Raw genomic sequence first — 26,532 nt, forward strand, 5'->3', positions numbered from 1 at the left:
AGCATTTTAATTTATAATATATTTATGTACTTAATATACTTATACTTGTTTGACATCATCTTGAATCTTAATTATCTCAGAAGTTTATAATTCACTATCTTAATTATACTTCTATATAAATATGACAGTTAATCTCATCAAACTCTCTATACTTAATAAGGAAAATATTACTGCTTATATAATTTAACGTATTTAAGTATATACAGGTATTTTGTAAGGCTATTTATTTCTACAACTGACATTGATTTATGTCTTTATATTTACCTCTCTTTAACATCAGATTATATTTTGTGTTTTTATAACCAATTTTATCCTCAGAGTTCATATTCATACATTTTAGAAGTTCTTTTCTGTTTTATCATTTTTTTGTGACCTCTAAATCATTTTTAGGCTTTGTTATGCCTTATTTGTAATGTTTTAACTAAAGTGGAATGGAATATTCCAGATATAAGGCGTATTTTTAATTTACATGGGAGTATATTGTCTATGTTTAATTGTGAGTCTTATAGTCTATTATACATACTAATTTGGAAAAGTAATTATGTGGATTTAAAAAATTTAATTTATATCTGTTGTTTTAACTTTTTCCCAATCTAGGATTTAGAGATGTTAATAAAAGCAAATCTTACTAATTTGAATTACATTTATATTCCATTGTTTTGCTTTTGAAAATCATAAAATGACAAAAAAAGACAAGAATGAAAATGAAGGAATTTATATAATCTACAAATAGGTTTTTTATAACATACTAAATATCTTATTATTTCATTTGTGCCTCTTAGACAAATATCTGATATTTCTGGCAATTTAATGTTATTAGTAAGTGACATATGGGGAGTTTAAATTCTTTTCCTTATGTTCTACTTAAACTTGTTCCAGCATTTTAATCATCCATGTAGAATGTATTCTAACCTATATTACTTATTTATAGTTTATAAAATGTTATTTAAATAATGTGAAGTGTAGCATTTCCATTAATGTTCCAATAATCTCTTTCACCTCGATAACTTTTATTTTTAAGTTAAGCAGAAACATAAATTTAAAAAAAAAACCCTCAAGAAACATTATGTATTCTTAATTCACAACTTCATGTTATACATGAAATTATTTAAAAACCAACAGAATTTTCAGGAACATTGTGTTTATGTCATAACAAATATTGTAATGTCAAAGTTTAAATTATGCTAAAACTGTAGTCGCCTCTAATAGGAATGCATATTTTATGGAAATTTCATGTAAATTTAATAAATTTTCAATATATCATATATAGGCCATTAAAAAAACATTGCATTGAAAAAACCCATTTCATTTATTCAATCATTCAACATATGATGAGCACCTGTGAGGTTCCAAGTAGAGTATTATACTGGGTACTGATGATCCAGTGGTAGATCTAAACCCTTGCCCTTGTACACTTCACCTGACCACTGGTTAAAAGACTTAAAGATCACCTGAGTCATGTAGTTTAGGATAGGTAAAGGGGAAACACCATTGCATCTGAAATTGGATAGTTAGGAGAACCCCCTGATAGTTGGGCATACCCAAAATCATACACAATCTTGTTTTTCCTCTGTGTGTGTGTGTGTGTGTGTGTGTGTGTGTGTGTGTGTGTGTGTGTGTGTGTGTGTGTGTGTGTGTGTGTGTGTGTGTGTGTGTGTGACTACTGAGAAATCAATACGTCTCAGAGATTGCCTTCCACTGTCCTGCTGGAAGTCATAGACTCTGGTGATTTTTAGATCAGGACAGGAGAGGAGAAGCAGGAGGTCTAGGACTAAGGTGTCGGGATAGCAAGGCCCAGAATGAATTAAATGACACTTTACACCATTTAAGAACCTCAGGCTTATAGGGACAATTGGTATCTCTTTGAGAGTATCAAAAATGCCTTTTCTTTTGTATTTACCTTGATAGCCTTGTGTAGTATTTGTAAGTTCCTGTTCTTTTAAGAGGCCAATTTTAAAGTTAAGGATGGAGATATATATATGTGTGTATATATATATATATATATATATAAAATTAAAATCCCAACCATAGTCACTTTAATTTATTATTGCAAGGGTTAAAAATATTTTTTGTTTCATAATTTTCTTTATAGCTTGATAATTTAATGTATATTAAATATGAAATTATGCTTTAAAATGCTCTTATATTCATTTGATTTACATTTTATAATGCTTTTTTGTGTGCTGTAGTGCAAACTTGGATGAGGAAGCACAGGCTGGTACAAGTTCACTACAGGTAATGTTGGACCACCATCCAGTTGCTATTACAGTGGAGGTGAAGCAAGAAGAAGACATTAAGCCCCCTCCTCCACTGGTTTTAAATTCTCAACAGAGTGATACTTTAGAGCAAAGAGAAGAACATGAATTAGTACATGTTATGGAAAGATCTTTGTCACCGTCACTTTCCTCTGTTGATATGAGAATGACATCGTCTCCATCTTCTATCCCAAGGAGAGATGATTTTTTTCGGCATGAAAGTGGAGAAAATTTTAGGTCACAGTTAGGGTATGATCCTCAGATTCTGCAAATGCTGAAAGAGGAGCATCAGATAATTTTAGAAAATCAAAAAAATTTTGGATTATATGTTCAGGAGAAGAGGGATGGATTGAAAAGAAGGCAGCAGCTAGAGGAAGAGCTGCTAAGAGCAAAAATTGAAGTGGAGAAGCTGAAAGCAATTCGCTTACGGCATGATCTATCTGAATATAATAGTCTCTAAGATTTTTTTTTGCAGTCTTGCAATTTGATAATTTTAATTTTGGCCAAATTACTTTCATTTGGGAATATCCTGAAGCAGAGTACATATTCTTTTTTTTTTTTGTGGCCACGCCGCACGGCATGTTATGATCTTAGTTCCCTGACCAGGGATCGAACCCACACCCCCTGCAGTGGAAGCACAGAGTCTTAACCACTGGACCACCGGGGAAGTCCCAGAGTACATATTCTTAAAAAATATTGTTAATCTCTATTATGAAAAAGGCTTTTTTGACAGGATTTTCTAATTAATTAATTTTCCTTTGATATATATTAAAACGCTGATTGGTATGGTTATAAATTTTTTTGTCTTCCTCTAATTTTTTTCCTAAGATGTTTTAATTGTTGGCCTTACAAAAGATGTTTTATTTTGGTTATTAACATATATATAAATAACATATATAAATACATAAGTATTCTTTCAAAGTTCTGAATCTTCAGCATTTTTAATTAGCACTTTGAAAGCTGTATGTAGTTCAAAGTTTTTAAGTCAATCTAATTTAGAAGCAATACTAGCCTAATAGAAGCTTGTCTGTATGACATTGATTTTTATGCTTTCATTCTTTGACAGAGTAAGTCCTAGGATTTTAGGGATGGAAGGTATTTGGAGAACACTTTTTCCCACCTCAGTTTTGAGGTAATGAAACCGAGGTCCAGGGAGAACTCAATGATTTACTTGATGTAACAAAGCTCTTTATGGCAGAGCAATGACCAGCACTCAGTTTTTGTTTCTCTGTAATTTTTTTCCCCCTGCCATTCCACAGAAGTAAAAATCCACAAAAATATCCTACATGTTAAAAAATTAGAAACATTTATTTCATTAAAATTGCTTTTAAAAATTGGTGGGTTATGAAATCAGGGGAATTGTGTCAATTACCCCCTTCCTCCTCCTCCTTTTTTTGTCCAGCAAAATAAGATATTCTATTGGAGCTGTTATATATTTTGACTACAAGATTTAATACGTCAATTCATTTGCAATGTCTTAGTCTGAAAAAGATTTCTTTCACAGTAAAATCACAGTAAAAACTTTAATGAACAAAATTAAAATTTTATTTAGAATAAAAATAGCAAAAATTATATGTTTATAATTTATGATATCTATAGTCTTTTATGTTTTTGTAAATATTGCTATTTTAGTGTTTGTGGAAATAAAACCTTGATTCTTAAAGCACACATAGACATTTATGTTAAATCTTTAATATGTTTATTACTTAAGGATTTCTATTTTTGCTGGGACTGTGTTGAGGAAGGATATTCAAGCCAAGCTTTAGAATGGGGTAGGTAGGATTTCAGCCGTATTGGGGAGAAAGGATGTTTATGCCAGAGTGAGCAGCATGAAAAAGGCATAGAGAATGAGAAAAAGTGGGTCAGAGTGTATAAGCACAAATACAGTGCTAAGCCAGGTGATTTTTAAGTGATTTTAAGTGAGCATAGGGCCAATTAGGGCTGTGATAATCTGGACAAGGACATATACCTGGACTAACTGGTGTAGCTACCCTTGAGCTCCAGCAGAATTTTTACATGCAGAAATGAGCCAGAAATCTGCATTTTTATGAGAAATTTTTATTTGTAAAACATTTGCAAATAATTAAAATTATTTAAAATAATAAATAGACGAAACATGTGAATGGGCCTCATTCAGCCAGTGGGCTTTCGGCTCATGGCCTGTGGTGTAGAGCAGTGGTTCACCAAGAGTAGACCCTGACCAGCAGCATCAGCATCTCTTGAGAACTTGTGAGATATGTAAATCCATTCCTTTCGGATCAGCAACTTGAGGGGTAGAGTACAGCAATCTGTTTTAATAAGTTCTCTAGAGATTCTGATGCAAGCTAAAAAACCACTCAAAGAACCACTGGAATAGAGTATTTTGAAACCTAACATGGTGCCTAAATCATATTAGATTTTCAGAAATTTTTGTTGAAGAGTGGGTGAAGGTAAATTGAGGGATATCAATTTGGAAGTTGGAAGCTGGTTGGTGCCACATTATGGATTACATTAAATGCTGTTTTTAAGGAATCGAAAGTGAATATATAATGGCAAGCCATGGAAGGCTTTTGACTAGGGACATATGACTAGAGCTCTGATTTAATGTCATAATAGCAGCATTTCAGGGTGCGCATTGTAGTGAGGGGAAATTAAATCTGAAATTTAGGTTATGGCTATAGGAATAGAAAGAATAAAAATAAAACGGACTCTTACAGTACTGTTTTAGCTTGTTGACTGCTTAATTTCATTGGTGTTTTGTATCTGCTGTTAGAGTTAAGTATTTTATTATAAAAATGCCTTGAATGTATGATATATCCTTTTGACAATTTCATCTTTAATCTGTGCTTTGACTTTTCTTTCAGTCTAATGAATCTTATAATTCTTATTTGAGGTAATGTTTTTACAATATTATTCCAGTAAATCTTTAAGGTAGTAAGCTTTAACTTTTTGAAATGATTGAAAGCAAATTACCATACAAAATGTAATTCATGTTATAATCTTAGCATGGTACTACTCAGAATTGTTAATGAATGTTCAATTTGAATGCTGACTTTGTACAGCTAAATCAGTTTTCCAGGTGTGTTCTGTGGAACATTAATTCTGTGAAATGTTTTTAGCCAAGTTATGTGTTCAGAAAAGTGCAATATACATCTTTTTTGGTGGTTAGATTCTAATATAAGTGTGGAAGCTAAAAATGTATACTATATAAAATTGCCCTTGAAAATTTTTTTGCTGCCCAGAAAATAGTGTAAACATAGTCTGCTACAGTCTATTTTTCTCCAGCAGTGTTCAAGATTGTTGTTTCGTTGCTTATGTCATGTGACAGACTTGTTAGCATGTAGGGACCGAGTAGAATAAAAACCTTATTTTACATATTTTTAAACAACAGAATTACACTCATTGCAGTGAGTTTACTGCAGCAGTTTTTCTGAGTCAATCTTGTTTAATTTTAATCTGCAAAAATTAAAGTGAATGTGGTTCTGCTCCATTTTCATTGCTCCATCTCCCCACCTATGCAATTATAATTAGCATAGTATAGTTTATGGGAATTTCTGTGTAAAGAAGACTTGTTTGATGACTGAACTCTTTTTAGAGGCTGTTTATTATTATCTTGCAGAGTATCTTAGGGAAATTATGAGCTAAAGCTTTTTTCTTTTTCTTTCTATATTGAGACTTTTTTGAGTTTTTGACTACTTACCAACTTACATTAGCAGTTTTTGCTGAGGACAAGTTTCACTAAGGGGAATATATAAGGGCAAATTCTATTAGTACCAATGGAATACAATTGAAGCCACCAGACATCCTACTATAGAGAACTGTTTGGGGCTGTGAGTTTACTTATGAAATGTAATGCTGGAAAAACATAGGAAAGAGTGTTTTTATTTTTAAAATGTAGACTTGGTTCTGTAGAAATACTATTTCATCCAATATATTAGAAATTTAGATAGTGCCTAGTTATTCTTGCCACCTTCTTGTCTTTTCTTATCCATTTGAACTTAAATGGATGTTTGTTTTTTTACAAGTTATGATTTTATAAACCTAGGTATGATTTATAGTGACATTCTGAAAAAGTTAATGAAGCTCTTTCATTTCTAACAAATGCCAGATTTCTTAAAATATTCAAATTAAATATTTTCCTTTTTTGTATAATGCGACATCAACTTGGTGTTATTTTATTTTTGAAAGATTCACTCTACCCTATTGCCTCTTTACTTACATGAAAATGTTTGAAATATGAATTATTTTCCATGTGCCTTCTTTTAAAGTAATGTCAAGTTTTAAATAGATATGTTTAAATAATTAAGTGTGGTAAATTGTAATTAATATATACTGTAGATGATAGTGGTTAAATGTGTTGTTAATACATGTTCTTTTAAATACATGGTAATACATTGTACTACTCTTTGTGTGTGCCATGAAACAAAGAATTCAGTACTATAGAGGTAAATTTTTTTGATGAGGCATAATTGAAATATATTTCTTTAGGTGATATAATAGATGCCAAATGTACCATGTCTAAATTTCATAATATATTTATTTTTTTCAAATGTTAAGATTCACAAATTCTCAAAATCAATTAAATATTTGATGGTGACTTTGATTGTAAATAGTTAAAAATAATTAGATGAAATATGGTTGCAGTACTTAACAAATACAAAAGAGTAAATTCTTAAAATATGCAACCTAATTAAACATTAGCAGTCATGCTAGATCTTGTATATAATTTTGAGAAATTGGTTCCGTATTTTTTAATGTATCTTCTTAAAGTTGTTTCATTAAAAGTAGCAGCTATAATGTGAATTTATATAATTTATTTTTAGTTTTCAATTCCTTTGTAAATAGTAGAAAGCAAAGTAAATAAATAAATAAAAATACCACCCAAGTTAGCCCAAACAATTTAAACTAAAATGGATGTATCATTAGACTTACACTTTGTTAGTAGATCTTTCATGAGTGTGAATTCACCTCTGTTACAAAGATTAAGAAATCCTTCAAATGTATAGAAACGAAAAAATTTATAGTAAGCATTCATATGCCTACCACCTACATTCTACAATTAATGTTTTGCTGTATTTGCTTTATCACGTTTATCTGTCTATCCATCCATACATTTTTTATTTTTTAAGAAAACTTATTTTAAAACAAGTTGCAGAATTAGAATACTTTACCCATAAACACTTCAGCATGAGTATTATGAACTGGAGTTCAATATTTATTTGTGTGTTTATGATTTTTTAGGTAAGATTTACAAACAGTGAAATGCACAAATCTTAAATGCACCATTTGATGAGTTTTGACAAATGACTACATCTGTGTAGCTTAAACCCCAATCAAGATTTTAAAAGTTATCACCCCAGAAAGTTCTCTCCTGCCCTTTCCTAACCAATACCCTGGTACCTCAGGCAACCACTGTTTTTAAAAAAACACTAATTTCTAAAAAAACAGATAAGTTTTGCTTGTTCTATGACACAGTATAATTGAGATCATATATAGTATAGATCCTTTGTTTCTGTTTTTTTCACCCGTCTTAATGTTTTTAGTATTCATCCATCCTCTAATCAGTAGTTCATTGTTTTTTGTGGCTGAGTAGTATCCATTTTATAAATATACCACAGTTTGTTTATCCATTATCTTTTGACGGACTTCTGGGCTATTTCCGGATTTTGGCTGTTATGTATATTATTGTATAAATGTGTTATGGACTTAATGCTGGATTAAGGAAGATATATGTTTAACTTTTTAAGAAACTGCCAGACCTTTTCTCAAAGTGATTGTACCATTTTACACTTCCCTCCATAGTGTATGGATTACTATTTTTTTAAATAAAGCTTTGCGTGTTCATTGATTGGAATGTCAGAATTGAAATTGATGAATAACTTTTTTTGATATTTAAATGAATTTAAAATGCTGGGCAGATAGTTTAGATATCTGGGAATATTATAGTTTTACTGATTTTTTTTCTATTTTAGCACTTTTTGCCACTTATTGCATATATGCTTTGACATGAAGTACTGAGAAATATGATAAAATGTATATATAGTCCCTGCCATGCTCATGAAGTATCATTCTGAAAATGATCTTTAATGCAAAGAAATAACTTCTAGGTTTATTTTGTACGTAATGATACTTGTACTTAGTTGACCTTCATTCTGTTTTGTTAAAGAAAACTGGATGATTAGCAGTTTGAAGTAATTTGTATATTAATGTTTGTATATATTTTAGTGTAATAAAAACTATGTTTTAAATCTTATATTTATATTGCAGTTATATGTTAATGCATATTAAAAGTTCTGGTAGCTTTTGGTAATTTTGAAACTCAAAAAATACAGTCTGCAAGAGTATTTACATTTTTTATTGAATTTGATGATATATGAGATTTTAAATTTTATTTGCTCCGTTGAAAACAGTGTGTGTATTTAGAATTGTTAAAAAAAAAGAATATTAAAGGCTTGGGTTTATGGAATGCATAATTAAACCATGCAACCCTAGAGTTACTATGCTTAGGACTCATTCATTAAGATGATAATGTCCGGGCTTCCCTGGTGGCACAGTGGTTGAGGGTCCGCCTGCCGATGCAGGGGACACGGGTTCGTGCCCCGGTCCGGGAGGATCCCACATGCTGTGGAGCGGCTGAGCCTGTGAGCCATGGCCGCTGAGCCTGCCTGTCTGGAGCCTGTGCTCCACAACGGGAGAGGCCACAGCAGTGAGAGGCCTGTGTACCGCAAAAAAAAAAAAAGATGATAATGTCCACTATTAATATTAAAATGACAGTGTCTCCCCCTTCCTCTTTTATCAAAGCATGGTTTTAAGCACTCTTACCTTGTGAATCTTGCTGTAGGCATTCAAGCCTCTTGTTTATGAAGACCATTTTTGGTGTTTATTTGGGAAGTAAATTACAGGGTCAAGGGGGAAATAGATCAGAACCAAGTTCAGAAACAAAAATTACAGGTAGAGTGGAATTGTTAGTGATGGTTAGTCTGGGATATAGCAAATTAGTCATTATTTTATACATTACAAATAGTCTAGATGAAGGCAGTTATGTTCCATATATGTTTAATTCCCAGTTATCTTCATTCGACTTTTTTGCAGTCATTCACCCTCTCCCTTCCCTGCCCTATAGCCTACATTTAAAATGGGGCTAAATGGGAAGGGACTAGTGCAAGATGATGATGATAATGGTAGTTAACATTTAGAGAGCACTTACTGCATGGCAAGTACTGTTCTAAGTATCTTATATATATTAGCTAATTAGATGAAATATGGTTGCAGCAAGTCTGTGAGGTAGGTATTAGTATTACATTCATTTGGCAATTCATAAACTGGCAGAGGGGTGAGTAACTTGTCCAGGGTCACATAGCTAGTAAGGGACAGACTCAAGATTCATACTCAACCAGTCTTGGCTTCCGAGTTCATGCTTTTATCTTTCTTCTGTTCTGCAAAAGAAAGGATATATCTAATTCTGAGAATCTTATGGTATTTCAAAGTGATTATAAGAAATTCTGGATTTTTAGAATTTAACTACTGTCTTTTGTTCTAGTCAGCTTTTTTTTTTCTTTTGCAGGGGAAAGTTTGGACATAACAGCATAACAGTCAGCTCCTGAGAATATAACAGGATATTTGACTCTAGGAATGTTTTTCCCAGCCATTTTTGATGAAGACACGCTTTTTATCCCCTCTTTAACAGCAATCCTGAAGAATTTCACTTTTCTGTTAGATAACCAAGTAAAAAATGGGAACAAATTTGAAAAACGCAGAAAGATATTGTCAGTTTTTTTTTTTTTTTTTTGCCGTACGCGGGCCTCTCACTGTTGGGGCCTCTCCCGTTGCAGAGCACAGGCTCCGGATGCGCAGGCTCAGCGGCCATGGCTCACGGGCCCAGCCGCTCCGCAGCATGTGGGATCTTCCCAGACCGGGGCACGAACCCGTGTCCCCTGCATCGGCAAGGTGGACTCTCAACCACTGCGCCACCAGGGAAGCCCTGTCAGTCTTTTATTTAGTGTACAGAGACTGCTACTGGTAGAAATAGTGTAAAAAGGAAACTAATTGAAATTGTCCAAAATTGCACATCACAGATTTTTTTAGAATTAAAAAACTGATCAAAGCATCTCATCTTTTTCGTTAATGCTAAAACCCTCAAAACTTTATCTGGAAAAATCAAGGTTCGTGAAACAACAAAACTAACACATGACAACTAATTTACCTAAAAACTGGTAACTTTTTTTTGACTAAAAACTAATGGAGTAATACAGTCTTCATAATATTTAGGCAAAATATGATTTAGCAAAACTGTATTTGGTAGAAATTATAGTTATAAAAGAAAATTCATGTTGGCAAAAGCTATAATCAGGAAAATACTATATATAAAGAAGTGACCGATGAATCAAATCTTTGTAATAACATTTACTTGGAAAATAATCCTGACTGTACAGTATGTACAATAATGCAGCTGGGTTCAAAGTTAATTTCTCAGGCTACTTTCTCAATGAAGATTAATTTTAAAATTAATTAAGTAAAAAAATTAATTTTTTACCATCTTTATTGGAGTATAATTGCTTTACAATGTTGTGTTAGTTTCTGCTGTATAACAAAGTGAATCAGCTATATGCATACATATATCCCCATATCCCCTTCCCTCTTGCATCTCCCTCCCACCCTCACTATCTCACCCCTCTAGGTGGTCACAAAGCACCGAGCTGATCTCCCTGTGCTATGCAGCTGCTTCCCACTAGCTAGCTATTTTTTTTTTTTTTTTAGCTATCTATTTTACATTTGGTAGTGTGTGTGTCAATGCTACTCTCTCACTTCGTCCCAGCTTACCCTTCCCCCTCCCCGTGTCCTCAAGTCCATTTTCTACGTCTGCATCTTTATTCCTGTCCTGCCCCTAGGTTCATCAGAACCACTTTTATTTTTTAGATTCCATATGTATGTGTTAGCATATAGTATTTATTTTTCTCTTTCTGACTTACTTCAATCTGTATGACAGACTCTCGGTCCATCCACCTCACTACAAATAACTCAATTTCTTTTTATGGCTGAGTAATATTCCATTATATATATGTGCCATATCTTTTTCATCCATTCATCTGTCAGTGGACACTTAGGTTGCTTCCATGTCCTGGCTATCGTAAATAGAGCTGCAGTAAATATTCTGATACATGACTCTTTTTGAATTGTGGTTTTCTCAGGATATATGCCCAGTAGTGGGATTGCTGGATCGTATGGTAGTTCTATTTTTAGTTTTTTAAGGAACCTCCATACTGTTCTCCATAATGGCTGTATCAATTTACATTCCCACCAACAGTGCAAGAGGGTTCCCTTTTCTCCACACCCTCTCCAGCATTTATTGTTTATAGATTTTTTGATGCTGGCCATTCTGATCGGTGTGAGTTTTGATTTGTAATTTTGATTTGCATTTCTCTAATGAGGTAATTCTGCTTTCATTTAATATTTTTATAATCATGAAGGAAAAATGTGCCTAGAATCAAAATGGCAGTTTTGAAAACTACCTGTTGTTATGGGAATATGATGATGCCCAAGATCAAAAGAGACCCTCCTCTCAACACTTTATAGTTTAGTGGGGAAGGTTTACATTAAATCATTTGTCACATAATTAATTGCTGAGTTAATGCTGAGATAATAACGCAACTTGACGTAGTTTGGCAGTCAGGGAAATTTAAACTATGGAAAGCTGAGTAGAAGTTAATTTAGATCAGTGTGTTGGAGGAAGAGAGGTAGAAGGCCCTTTGGCTGGAAGTAGTGTTTTCTTCAATACCTTTAAGACAAATGCATGATCAGATTTACATTTAAAAATAGATATAGTAAGTATGGAAAATGGCTTTAGGGAGTAGAGGTGGCAAGAGAAGACTTCAACAGAACTGTTTGGAAGACCCAACAATAATGGTACAGTAGTCCAGACCAGAGATGATGACTTGGAAAGAGTAGAGATAATGCAGAAGGCAAACAGTACACAGCTTTGAGAACCATGGAGGGGATAGAATCATCTGGGTTTTGTGGTTGATTGGCTCTGGAACTGAGAAAATGAAGAATGTCGTGGATGATTTCCAATTTTTGGCTTGAATAAGGGTGGTAGTACTTTCACTGAGAAATGGGAAAACTGAAGGAGGAGCAGTTTTTGGAGAGAAGAGAGGTGGACCTGGTGAGTTGGAGATGTTTATGAGACATTCATGTGGATCCAATGGATATACTGGTATACTTACAGATCTAGAATCATGATCTGGGCTAGAGAAAAAATTTTAAGTTAGTACAGGGAAGGTATTGAACCCATGGGAGTAGATGAGCTAATTTTAAGGAGAAGTGGTGCACAGTGAGGGGAGGAGGGCCTAGAACTCAGGAAGAACTCCAATAAACAAAGGTTAGACAAAAAAGTAAGAACTGGCAAAGATGTTTAAGACACAGCAACCAAAGGAGGAGGAAAATTTGAAGTGTGTTAGAAGCTATAAAAATGGAGTTCAGTATTTCAAGGTAGAAGTGGTCAACATTGTCCAATGCTTTTTGAGAACTGTGGTCAGGACTAAAAAGTAACCTGTGGATTTATTGACAAAGAGCTCCTTAGTGGCTTTTAACCAGGCAGCTTTGGGGGAGGATCAGACTGGAAGCCAGATTGGAGAAGTTGAGGAGTGACTGGGAATTTGAAGAAACGGAGGGAGTTAAGTGGGTGTTTGGGTGCTTGAAGTGGAAACATGGGGGCAGGCAGCTTTTTCAGGCAGTATAAGTTCCCTTTTTATGCATGTGTTCTAGTTTATCCCTGAACATAACGCATCACAGAATAACTTTATTTTTCCATGCTGTGGCCTTTTTCTGTGATTTATTGTGGGGAAAGGAGTTTAGCAAGTGGGAAGTCAAGAGTGATCTTTTTAAGAGCTCTTTATTACCCCTAAAATAATGCACTAATTATCCCTCATTGTTTCTCTCATTAAGTTTCTCTTAATGAGAAACTAATTCTCATTAAGAAATAAAAAGAATCAACCTTTGGACCTGTTGCTAAAACATAATCATTTATTGAGTTACAGAATGATGTTTAATAATTTCTAGTGAGTGGGCTTATTTCAACCTGGCACATTTTAATCTGTTAAATGCTACATGTTGCCAAAACATAATAGTTTTCTTTTTTTAGGGGGGAGGGATAGAGAGGAGTGTTTAAATGACGTGGACTTATTTAAAATTCCACAAGTTATGTAAAAGTTTATTACAATAGAAGGTATAGTGAATTCCTTATATTAAAGAAGATGTAAATGGATTCTTGATTCTTCCAGCAACAGTCAACACTTTTTAAGTGTTAGCCTTTTACATACTAAAATTTAATAGTGTTTTATATTTTAATTTTGACATAATTTCTTATAATTCAGGTTCTCTTTAATGCCTGTTTTCTACTCATAGACTTCACTGAAATTTTGTAATAAGATAAGAGTTTGGGTTTAGAGTACATTTTGGGCAATCTATAAGTTGTTGGATGAATGAATGTTGAGGGTTTTCAGATCAGATTGAAAATGCAGTTTAAAGAAATGAAACTTATTTTAGGTGCATCCTTTATAGTGTGAAATTAGAGGAGTCAAGCAAAGAAGAGATGTATATATATATAAAAACCACTAATAATGAAATTCAAATTATAATGTTAAGTAAATACCATTTCTGTCTATTAAATTGGTAAAGATGAATGTTTACACAAAAATCTGTACATAAATGTTCATAGCAGCTTGATTTGTGATAGTTAAGAGCTAGAAACACTTCAACTGTCTGTCAGTATTCCGTACAATAATAAGGAACAAACTTGATACAGGCAGCAACTTGGGATGAATCTCAGAGACATTATGCTGAGTGGGAGAAACCAGCTTGAAAGGTTGTATACTGTATGATTTCCATTTATTCGACATTCTCAAAAAGACAAAACTATATTGGTAGAAAACAGATTAGTAACTGATTAGGGTTAGGGTCTGACTAAAAAGGAATAGCCTGAGGGAGACTTTTGGAGTGATAGAACTCTTCTATATCCTGATCGTAGTAGTGGGTAAATAAATTTATACCTGTGTTAAAATTTGTAAAACTGTACACCAAGAGAAAAAGTCAGTTTTACTGTATGATAATTGTAACAAAAAATAACTACAGTTAGAGAAAAATTAGTAAGGTAATATATTATGCTGATATATAGTAGTGAAGTGGATCCTCTCCGTTGGTGGGAATATCATTGGTAATATCATTATGCAGATATTAAACACCATTTTACTTTTTAATTTAATGATATGGGAAATGTATTCACAATAATATATCAAAAGAGGAGGGTAAAAAACTCTACATCATAATTCCTGGTATATTAGAAGCATGTTTTCCCCCAAAGAAGTATATAAAATTACCCTTTGTTCAAACACCCTCATTATGAGAGGAAAGCCGGAAACTGGGGCCACTGCACTTAAGTCCTTTGCCTGCTTGACTGTTCTGTTCAGGATTATAGCAGCCAGAGTCCTTTCAGGGACTGATAAAAGGTCATTGGGCCAAGCATTCTGAACACAGCTGTTTCAGCTGCATATCAATCATTTGTTTTCTTAGAAAAAAGCTTTGATGGTTCTGAGGATAATTTATTGTTTGGAGAGAGTCAAGATTCACTTTCTAAATCCATGAATACCAATGATGAACATATGCATTAACTGAATTCTAGTAGTGACTGGTTTTTCAGGCTTTCAGGAGATTGGTTTACCTGGCTTGAAGTTGTACAAGTTTTTTTTTTTTGTCATATGTTTTCTCTTTGGTAAATACCTTCCAGTGGAATGCCTGGTTATAGGAGGTGTATGTTTAACTTTCTAGGAGTCTGCCAAACTGTTTTCCAAAGTGATTGTACTACTTTACATTCCTTCCAGTAGTGTGTGATATTTCTAGGTGCTCAACATCTTTTTTTTTTTTTAAGTTATAATTGACTCTACATCTTTGTTAACACTTAATATAGTCAGTTTAAAAAATTTTAGTCAATTTAGTGAGTGTGTGGTGTTATGTCATGTTTTGAAACAACTTTATTGATTTATAATTCACATACCATATAATTCACCCACATAAAACATATAATTAATAATTTTTAGTAGTATATTCACAGTTATGTGCAACTATCACTACTATTGTAAGATGTTTTCAACACTTCAAAAAGAAATCCTGGGGACTTCCCTGGTGGCACAGTGGTTAAGAATCCACCTGCCAGGGCTTCCCTGGTGGCGCAGTGGTTGAGAGTCCGCCTGCCGATGCAGGGGACACGGGTTCATGCCCCGGTCCGGGAAGATCCCACATGCCGCGGAGCGGCTGGGCCCGTGAGCCATGGCCGCTGAGCCTGCGCGTCCGGAGCCTGTGCTCCGCAACGGGAGAGGCCACAACAGTGAGAGGCCTGTGTACCGCAAAAAACAAAACCAAAACAAACAAACAAACAAAGAATGCACCTGCTAATGCAGGGGACACGGGTTCGAGCCCTGGTCCAGGAAGATCCCACATGCTGCAGAGCAGCTAAGTCCATGCACCACAACTACTGAGCCTGCGCTCTAGAGCCTGTGAGCCACAACTGCTGAGCCCACGAGCCACAACTACTGAAGACCTTGCGCCTAGAGCCTGTGGTCCGTAACAAGAGAAACCACTGCAATGAGAAGCCTGTGCACCATAATGAAGAGTAGCCCCCGCTCGCCGCAACTAGAAAAAGCCTGCGCACAACAAGACCCAACACAGCCATAAATAAACAAACAAACAAATAAATAAATTTATTAAAAAAAAAAGAAATCCTGTACTCTTTAGCTTTCAACCCGCCCCCATCATGTGCCCCACCCCCACCCCAACTCACCCTCACCTCCCAGCCCTAAGTAACCACTAAACTAAACTACTTTCTGTCTGTATAGGTTTACCTGTTCTGGACATTTCATATAAATGGAATCATGTAATGTGTAGTCCTTTGGTGACTGGCTTCTCTCACTTAGCATAATGTTTTCAAGGTTTATACATGTTGTAGCATGTATCGGTATTTTAATCCTTTTAATGGCTGAATAATATTACATTGTAGTGATGTACCACAATTTGTTTATTCATTTGTCAGTTGAATGGATATTTGGGATGTTTCTACCTTTGGGCTATTATGAATAATCCTGGTATAAACATTCATGTACAAGTTTTTTGTGTGGATGTGTTTTTCTCTCTCTTGAGCATATACCTAGGAGTGGAATTGCTGGGTCATATGGTAACTCTAACCTTTTGAAGAACTGCAAATCTGTTTTCTAAAGTGGCGGTACTATTTTACATTCCACCAGCAGTGTGTGAGGATTCCAATTTCTCCGCGTCTGCACCACACTTTTTATTATCTATTTGATACTTATCATCCTAGTGGATGTGAAGTGTATCTTGTAAATTCATTTATTTATTTATTTTTGGCTGCATTGGATCTTTGCTACACACAGGCTTTCTCTAGTTGTGGCGAGTGGGGACTACTCTTCATTGCAGTGCACGGGCTTCTCGTTGCGGAGCATTGGCTCTAGGCGCGTGAGCTTCAGTAGTTGTGGCACGTGGGCTCAGTAGTTGTGGCTTGCGGGCTCTAGAGTGCAGGCTCAGTAGTTGTGGCACACTGGCTTAGTTGCTCCGTGGCATGTGAGATCTTCCTGGACCGGAGATCAAACCGGTGTCCCCTGCATTGGGAGGTGGATTCTTAACCACTGTGCCACCAGGAAAGTCCCATTAAGTAGGTGGTGTATTTTAAAAGATAAAGTAATCATTTGGTTTTTGTTTTGTAAATTATATTGTTTTGATAGCTTCCTGGGGTCAAGTGTGTATTTGGTAAAAGACATAGTGAATAGCTCTTCAGTGATGGGGGAATGAGATTTCCCTCTCTTCAGCTGGAATAACTTTTATCTAGCCATTGAAAATATAGTGTACAAGTTAGGTGAGAAGTAAGAGCTAGGGCTCGGTATGAGGGTGGTCTGTATTCCTCAAGGAAGTGCTCATGTTTTAACTATAACTGCCAAGGGGAAAAGAGAAAATAAGACAGACATAAGGGGAGATTTTGTCTCTAGTGTCAAGTGTACTTTGAATTAATAGATAACTTTTAGTGTTTTTGCTTCAAAACATTAAAAGATATCATTATATAGAATATCATATACATACCTTTCAACCTATTCTGCTGTTATTCTTATTTTATTATGTTTTATCTTTTTTAAGTTGAACTATAATTTACATGCAATAAAATGTATACCTCTTAAATGATCAGTGATGATTTTTGTTAAATGTATATACACGTGTACCTGTCACTCAGAACAAATTCTTGTATTTATTTTTTTAAAATTTGTATTGGAGTATAGTTGATTTACAATGTTGTGTTAGTTTCAGGTGTACAGCAAAGTGAATCAGTTATACATATACATATATCCACTCTTTTTTAGATTCTTTTCCCATATAGGTCATTACAGAGTATTGAGTAGAGTTCCCTGTGCTATACAGTAAGTGCTTATTAGTTATCTGTCTTATATATAGTAGTGTGTATGTGTTGATCCAATCTCCCAATTTATCCCTCCCCCTCTCCACCCCCGCCTTACCCCTGGTAACGGTAAGTTTGTTTTCTACATCTGTAACTCTGTTTCTGTTTTGTAGATAAGTTCATTTGTACCCCTTTTTTAGATTCCACATATAAGTGATATCATATGATATTTGTCTTTCTCTGACTTACTTCACTCAGTATGACAATAGAACAAATTCTTCTCTCCTGCCTCTTTCCAGTCAATTTCCCAACTGTAGAGGCAGCGACCACTTTCTGGTTTCTATCACCATAAATTAGTTTCCCCATTGCTGGAGAATTTTCTGTGTTAGACTGTTTGGATATGTTTTTGTAAGGTGATATTGGAAATGTTTTCAAGAGGAATATAGACTTTTGTAAGAAACTTTTGATTTCCTGATTATATACTACTGAATTCTCAGAATCAGTGGTCCAACCTGATTGCTCCCTAACTAGGAGACGAGTATATTAATGAAATTTAGTCTGATTGCTACTTTACTGTTTTACTTTGTTCTTATTTGAAAAAACTAGAGGTGTTTCTTTGAGAGAACTCTGTGATCTTATATTACTTTTCCTTGATTTTGTCATGTCACTGTTAATTAAATCAGTTGTTTATTCAGAATGTGATGATAGATCTTTTTCCATGGATGCTGAAATTTTATCTTTAATTAGTAGAGTTTAAAATGTTGCCAGTGATTATTATGTTATTTTATTTCAACATAGTTTTATGATGATAAGAAATTTACATTCATTGTACTCATGGTAATGTTAACATGTGACATTTGCAATTTCCCAGTTTATAAAATGCTAACATGTGCATGAAATAATACTTAATACAATCTAATTCACCTGTGCTTTTATTTGTTGAATGATCTTACTATTTAAATATTAAAGTCGTCTTTAATAATGTGGTTTTTATTTTATTTTTTATTCTAGTTCATTTAGCCCCTAAAGAAATAACAGTGTCTAAAGGACAAGAAGAGGAGCCTGATAGCCTAGTTAAATATTTCAGTGTTGTTTGGTGTAAGCCTTCAAAGAAAAAACACAAAAAGTGGGAAGGCGATGCTATTCTTATTGTAAAAGGAAAGTCATTCACATTAAAGGATTTGGAAGGCAAAGACATTGGAAGAGGTATTGTGATATTACCTGATGTTTATGATTTGGTCTAAAATTAATATATATCTCTGGCTACAAAATTGAAATGTAATTGGGTTTTACAAAGTTGTTCCTTAATTGACTTTCATGTCTAAATTATCTCATAAACATAAAATTATCTCTTAATCATGAGTCGGACAGTCTTACGTATACTCAGTGAGATGAATCTCATCCCATGGTTTCATTTTCTCCAAAAATAAAATGGCCATCCAGGTATATACAGTTACATTGGCATTTTTGTGAGATTAAGCAGTTTGTCTTGGTGTGTTTTACATCTTTTTTTTTTTTTTCCCAGAATGCTGAGTGATTAAAAATTAAAAAAATGTTGGTATTAGGAGTGGAATGATATTTAACTTCAATGATACCTAAAAAAATTTGAAAAATAGCAAGGAGATAATGACTAGACATGACCTAGATTAATACATACAAATTGGAGGTTACCATTATTTCCATTATAAAATGTTGCCAGCATGATTTGTACAAATTAGCCCACAAATTCAGAATACCTAAAACCATTATGGTTGTTTTGCATTGTCTCTTACTGTTCAGTTCTGAGTGTGGCCCATAATTATAAAATCTGTTCTAGAAGTTCACTCATTCATTTGAAAACACCATAGTTTATAGCTTTCAGTAACTGTTATGTGCTAAGCAGTATGCTAGGAGTAAGCATTCAAAGATGGATATAGTTTACAGTTTAGTGGGGACAGGGCAATGTAATTAATAATTAGGAAGCACTAACGTAATTGTTTCAATGAGAATTTTTGCTAAGCACAATACGAGCATATATAGAAGGACCATTTAAGTTGACCTTCGAGGGTAACGGAAAGCTTCATAGGAGTTATTGTTTAAGGTAATATTTGAAGGATGGATAATTTTGTAGGGGATGAGAAAGGGGCAAGGCATATGTACAGTTTCAAAGGCAAAACTACTTCAGTGTTTCAGGAATATAGTATATGAAGGGCAGTGGCAAAGAGGCAAGAGTTGAGGCTGTATGGAATTATCTGCAATAGAATTTTTTATTATAAAAATATTGAACAAATGCTATATATTCACTATTATTCTTAGTGTTTAGAGAAATTTAAAAAGAAAAATTGCAGTACACATTCCACGTTGTTGGTTAGGGTAGATTGAGGCAAAATTTTTGGAGAACTTGTTTATAACTATTTAGTGAAATTATATTCTAAAGCCACGTAGAGAGGTAAAAATTATCAAAATTACTCTGGAACATGTTACCCATAAGGTATAGTATATATGGTTTTGAGTATGTATAGTTTGTAATAAAATGCTCTTTCAGTTGCAAGTAGTGATAAATGCAGATTAGTTTATAAACAGTGGGTTTTTGCTCTGACTACCCAAGTACAATCACCTGTGGTGCTTTTAAAAAATGCCAGTGCTTAGGCCTTGACCTCTGAGGCTCTGATTATTTGGTCTGGATGGTGGGGAGAGGGGCTGGACATCCGTATGTTTTAGATTTCCAGATGATTCTCATATCCAGCAGGAGTTGAATCCACTGGTTTAAACATTAATGGAGGTTTTAATTGGCTTTCAAAGTGAAAACATAAGACTTGGTTGCTTAATTATAACATTAATAAATATTATCAACCTGGAGTTAATCTTGCAAGTTATTGCCTATAATGCAAGCGGTTTTTCTTTTAAATAAATTGGATATATAGCATTTAAATATTGTTAAATGTAGGAATAAACACTCTTAAGAAAACTGAAGGCTGTAATGCTGAAGTTGCTAATAGCTTGTGATAATGTAGTCAGATTCATTTGACTGTCATTACACAATACCCAGAAAAGAACAGGTGTGGGAAACAGAGTTCAAGAGTTTAAAGAAGGTCTTCTGGAGACTTAGAGATGTTTGAGACAGTCATCACTATGGATCAAAGTGAAATGAGAGATCTTGGAATTAGAGACTTCTGAAGATGCCTCAAAATTATGTTTATTCTTATCTCCCATTTTCATGTGATTAATAGGAATTGGATTAATAGTGTTGGATTCTATATGAAGATAAAACTATTCTCTTCCTTAGTGTGGAGAGATCAAGACTGTTGTTGAATTGAGATAGTCTGGGAAATGGAGGGATGGGTCTTTAGCATTGAGGAGCTCCAGCCAAATAACTTCTTCCTATATCAGACCTCTGTCATAAATAATTGAAGAATGTATATTATGTAGTTACCAATTGGCATGGATTATAACGATTAGCCCAGTTTTAATAGGGAATTGTAGCAATTTCCAGCTAGTTTTAAAAGGGTCATGTCATGTTTTCTACAATGTGATGATCTTTTATTTTTTGTTTTTAGAGACTTTAAAAAGTTTTTGTTGTACACAGTTTTTGCCCCTCCTAGTGGCACAAAAACCATGCATTTAATGTAGACAAGCATAGGAATCTAAAATTCCCTCACTCTATCTGGTTAATGAGTTCATTTTAAACAGACTCTGACTAACTTACTCATATTTATATTGCATCAGCACCTTACACCTGGCAGCACTTAATAAATGTCTGTTGAATTAATAATAACTCAAGTTTGTTATTATAAAATATGCCACTTTTTTTTTTTTTTTTTTTTTTTTTTTTTGCGGTACGGGGGCCTCTCACTGTTGTGGCCTCTCCTGTTGCGGAGCACAGGCTCCGGACGCACAGGCTCAGTGGCCATGGCTCACGGGCCCAGCCGCTCCGCGGCATGTGGGATCCTCCCAGACCGGGGCATGAACCCGTGTCCCCTGCATCGGCAGGCGGACTCTCAACCACTGCGCCACCAGGGAAGCCCTATGCCACTTTTTATTCAGGAGCTAGAACTTGGGACTATCAGTGGCCTCTATGACAAATATACTTTTACTATGCTATCTCAGGTGGAACAGTAGAGTACTAGTTGTGGTAGAAATTGTTTTTATTGCTAGTTCTGCACATTTCCAGCTGTTTCCAAGTGGAAATAGAGCTGCCCTCATATTTCTCTAGTTTGTTCACAAGAAAGGAGGGTCCATATAGTCTATCAAACTCTTTTCTTGGCATGATTTTCTACAGACAGCAGATGGCAAAACTATGAATACAATAGGCTGTATTTTCAGTAATTAAGAAAAGCCTTGCCTCTCTAAAACTTGCCTAATTTTTATAACTATATAATTATTTATGCCTTCTGATTTTTGCATGTATGTGTGTGTGTTTTTACTAAAATGATAAATTATATTTTTGGTCTGGCTAATGGTTATATGGGGCTATTTGCATTCCAAGTAGTTTTTATTCTGTACAGTTACAGGAAGAAGACTCTGGTTACACTAATCAAGTCATTTTAGAGTGTCAATAAATTAAATTAATTTTTTTCTTCTCAATTTAAAGGCATTGGATATAAATTCAAAGAGCTTGAAAAGATTGAAGAGGGCCAAACAATGACGATTGGTGGAAAAGAAATAGAAGTCATGGGTATAATCTCTCCAGATGATTTCAACAGTGGCAGATGTTTTCAGCTTGGAGGAGGAAGTTCTGCTGCCTTATGTTCTTCTCAAGCTGTCAAGAAGTGTTTCTCTAACCCTTTCAAAAGTGTCTGTAAACTAAGTTCAAAGGAAAATAGACAGAAAAGTTTCCAAAATTGTAAACCACGCCATGACCCATATGCACCAAGTAAGATTTCAAAACTAATTTGAGTATTATGTTTTTACTGTCTAAAGATGTTTTGGTATGTGAATTTAAAGTTTAAATTTTGTATTAAAGCTTTCAGGTAAAAGTAAATACTATTTTTCAGACATACAGTCTGATGTAAGGGATAATGTTGAAGTTGAGTAACAATATAGTGTGAGAATTATTTCATAAGTATATGTACAATTGCAAGAATACAGTAATCAAAATACTATACATGTGTTAAAGGAAAGTTGTGTAAATTGTAGATGTATACACACATACATACATGTATATGATTTTGAGTAAAATCTGATATCTTTAGTAGGGAGAAAAATTAGTAAATTCATGAGTTAGGAATATTTTTGAGTTTCCGTTTTGAAGGCCATATGCTTTGATCACGTATATTAGTGATTTAATTCAGTATTAAAATATTGAAAGGTCAGATGTCATGTAAAGAATTCAAATTTTATTCATGAGAATTCAATTCATCAAGTTAATTTTCACATTAATGAATTTAATTTAAAAATTACATAAAAAATAAAACCATGTCTGTTTATGACTTTTTAAAATTTAATGGTTCAGTCAACAAGTACTTTTTGTGTGCCTTTTATACATTGGGCCCAGAGGTGAAACTGTCATGACAGAGCTTCTCATTTGGTGAGGAGACAGACAAGAAATTTGAATTATAGTGTAGTAGATGTAGAAGTTGGAGAATAGGCTTTTTTCGTAACAGTAGTAAAATAAAAGTATTAAAATAACTATTAAAATAATCATAAATAAAAGTATTAAAATAACTATTTTCCCCTCTTGCAAGTATTATGGAAACAGAATTTTTGAAATAAAGGGACCTTTTAGGTAATTTAGACCAATCCCTTCACTATGCATTTGAGGAAACTGAGTTCCAGAAGGATGAACTGACTTGCTTGAATTAAAATAACTGTTGGCATAATTGAGATTAAAAGCCCCAAATTAAAAATTCCTAGCTCTATTCTAGCTTGTTTGAGACTTAATTGAAATTTAGAGAGTGGAAGCTTATGCTTCTGATTTTTCTCTTTATCTAAATATTTTGTCTGTCCCACTAGCTCTTTTAACAAGCCTCCTTCTCTCCTTTATTCTTATTTCTCTTTGCCTTCCTGTCATGTAATAATAGAGGGCTGTGGGGAACTGAAAAGAATACTGTACTTAGTCAAAGACCTGAGTTAGAGTCTTGGTTTTACCGCTGAACTAACTGGTCCTTCAACCTGTTGGGGGAGTCACTTCATTAATATTTTTGCCTCCTCATGTGTAAAATATGGGTTCTAATAACTACCATAGAGACTTAGAGTGCCTGGTATATGTTGTGTATGATAAATATTTGTTGACTGAATGAATGAAAAATTTTATTGTGATAATTTGTATATATGTGTATATGAGCATGTGTGGGTGTGTGTAAGCAAGCCCTTTTTGTAAATGGTAAATAGTTGATTATTCTCTCTCTCTTTTTTTTATCTTGCTAAGGTTAGGACTAAGTTGTACACTTAAAACTAAAGCATGACAGATTTTGTTAGCATTGAACAATGCCTCATCATTGTGAACGTAGAGGAGCATCTTAAGATTTGAATTGGTGTCCTATTGCTGTGGTGCTTTAGGTTTTACTTTTCTTGAAGCTGGGTACTTTGTTAGATGACCTGTGATTCTGTGGTCCTTCTTGCTTGAGCTGTGTATCATCTTTACCTCTATCTTCTTTTTTTCCCTTTGTCCTTTTTAAAAGATAGAAAAAAATGGGGCTATTTCTTGGTTGGAAATCCACAAGGCATACACTCTTGCTTTGTTACCGGGATATAGAGGAAACCCAAGGGCCAAGTTTTCCATTTTCACTCCCTAGTCCCCTACCTGCCAGGAATTCATCTCAAAAATGAGAGGTGAATTCCTGGTTGCTCAGAAACATGGGAAGATCACAGAAAATTTTCTTCTGGGTAATTGCTATCAGTAAACACAACCAGACTCTCATTCCTGTGACTATGTATTTCCACATTGATGGTTATTTATTTAATCTTCTTTTTTTTTCGGCCACACCATGCAGCTTGTAGGATTTTAATTCCCCGACCAGGATTTGAACCCGTGTCCTCGGTAGTGAAAGCTCAGAGTCTTAAGCACTGGACTGCCAGGGAATTCCCCATATTTGATTTCCTGGAACCCATTTTTAAAAAATCTCCTTTTCTCATCTTTGTTCTTCTCTTTTTTCCTTTTTGTTTATTTTTTAAAATTTATTTTTTTAACCATGATGTAGACATACAAATATATCCAAAAAATTATTTTGATGAGTTTATTTTCTGATTTCAGATTTATCAGTTGAGACCAGCTTTCTAGTTATGTTTGATTTTGTTTTTTGGGGTGACTTTTAATAAATCTTTTAAATTGTATTAGCGTGTTTCTAAAGAATTACATTGTTATTTGATGGTTACTTCATGCTGCTTTGCAAAGATTTATGAATGAAGTAATTAACTTTAAGCAAATAATGGTGGTGAAGTCAATGGAAAATTTGTCATTCTTTCTCAGTTCTTCTGAATAATAGGAGTAATGGTCATTGTTAGTGGGTACAAGAATGAAAAAAGGGAGCCTTTATATTAAATTTAGAAAGCCTTTCCAGAATAAGAAGTTGTGAGTATTAGCAAGAGCATCTTGGCAAAATTCCAACCTGTGCTTTCAGTTGGAAATAGTTCTCTTTGCTCTGAATACTGAACTATTAAGTGTTGTGGCTGAATTCTTTATGAGACAACAGTGAATTTCAGTGGTTTCAAAGCACTTTTGGGCATGAAGTTTGGAAAGCTCTTCACAATTCTTTGCATGAAATCTTACATCAATAAGGCAAGAGATTTTATTTTTTTAATTTTGTACCTTTGCTTAGCATTGATGTTACTGAATTTCAAAGTTTTTTTGCCACAAATGATGGCAAATAGTTCTACCTTCTGAGTAATTAGAGCAAGATAATGTAGTTACTGACAGAGTGAAATTGGAATACATTTATAATTATACTTTTCTCTTTTTCTTAAGATTCACTTGTTATGCCACAACCAGATAATAATCACCAGCAGATGTTCAGTAAGAACTGTTTTCCTGTTGTGGATGTAGTGATAGATCCTCACCTTGTATTTCACCTTCGACCACATCAGAAAGAAGGGATCATATTCCTTTATGAATGTGTGATGGGAATGAGGTAGGAAAATAATCTGTTTAATCTGAGCTTTGATTTAACCTGTAACATAATGGTTTTCTAGGACAAGCCTGATATATAATGCATCTCAGTGGGTACAGCATATATTTTAGTTGGTGGGAATGGCAAATGGTACTTAATGTGTATGTTTATTCCGCAGGTAGTTCTTTTTTTATTTTTGCGGTACGTGGGCCTCTCACTGTTGTGGCCTCTCCTGTTGCGGAGCACAGGCTCCGGACGCGCAGGCCCAGTGGCCACGGATCACGAGCCCAGCCGCTCCGCAGCATGTGGGATCCTCCCGGACTGGGGCACGAACCTGCGTCCCCTGAATTGGCAGGCGGATTCCCAACCATTGCGCCACCAGGGAAGCCGCCCCCCAGCTTTTTTTAAGCAGATTTTTTTTTAAATTTATTTTTAAAATTTATTTTTGGTTGCGTTGGGTCTTCGTTGCAGTGCACGGGCTTTTTCTAGTTGCGGCGAGTGGAGGCTACTCTTCATTATGGTGTGCAGGCTTCTCATTGCGGTGGCCTCTCTTGTTGTGGAGCATGGGCTCTAGGCGCGTGGGCTTCAGTAGTTGTGGCATGTGGGCTCAGTAGTTGTGGCTTGCAGGTTCGAGAGTGCAGGCTCAGTAGTTTTGGCTTACTGACTTAGTTGCTCCATGGCATGTGAGATCTTCCCGGACCAGGGATCGAACCCGTGTCCCCTGCATTGGCAGGGGGATTCCTAAGCACTGCACCACCAGGGAAGTCCCCCTCCTCCCCTTTTAAAATTGAGTTTTCTTAAAGAACTGTAGTCGAAGTACAGTTGAAGT

General features: G+C 34.6%; 1 protein-coding gene across 2 annotated transcripts in view; it reads left to right on the forward strand.

Moving 5' to 3' along the window:
- RAD54B (RAD54 homolog B) overlaps window positions 1–26,532 on the forward strand; it is a gene marked incomplete at its 5' end in the record, with an annotated part of 87,880 nt that overhangs the window by 33,255 nt on the left and 28,093 nt on the right. The window contains 4 exons of one of the 2 annotated variants that reach the window (XM_082675201.1): window positions 2,190–2,332; window positions 18,691–18,885; window positions 22,250–22,531; window positions 25,562–25,724. In XM_082675201.1, the coding sequence (XP_082531327.1) occupies window positions 2,190–2,332; window positions 18,691–18,885; window positions 22,250–22,531; window positions 25,562–25,724 (783 nt within the window). The remainder of the gene's footprint in view (window positions 1–2,189; window positions 2,333–18,690; window positions 18,886–22,249; window positions 22,532–25,561; window positions 25,725–26,532) is intronic. The other variant, XM_082675202.1, reaches the window with a different exon arrangement.

This window comes from Grampus griseus, assembly GCF_964374135.1.
Source record: "Grampus griseus genome assembly, chromosome: 17".
NCBI lineage: Eukaryota > Metazoa > Chordata > Mammalia > Artiodactyla > Delphinidae > Grampus > Grampus griseus.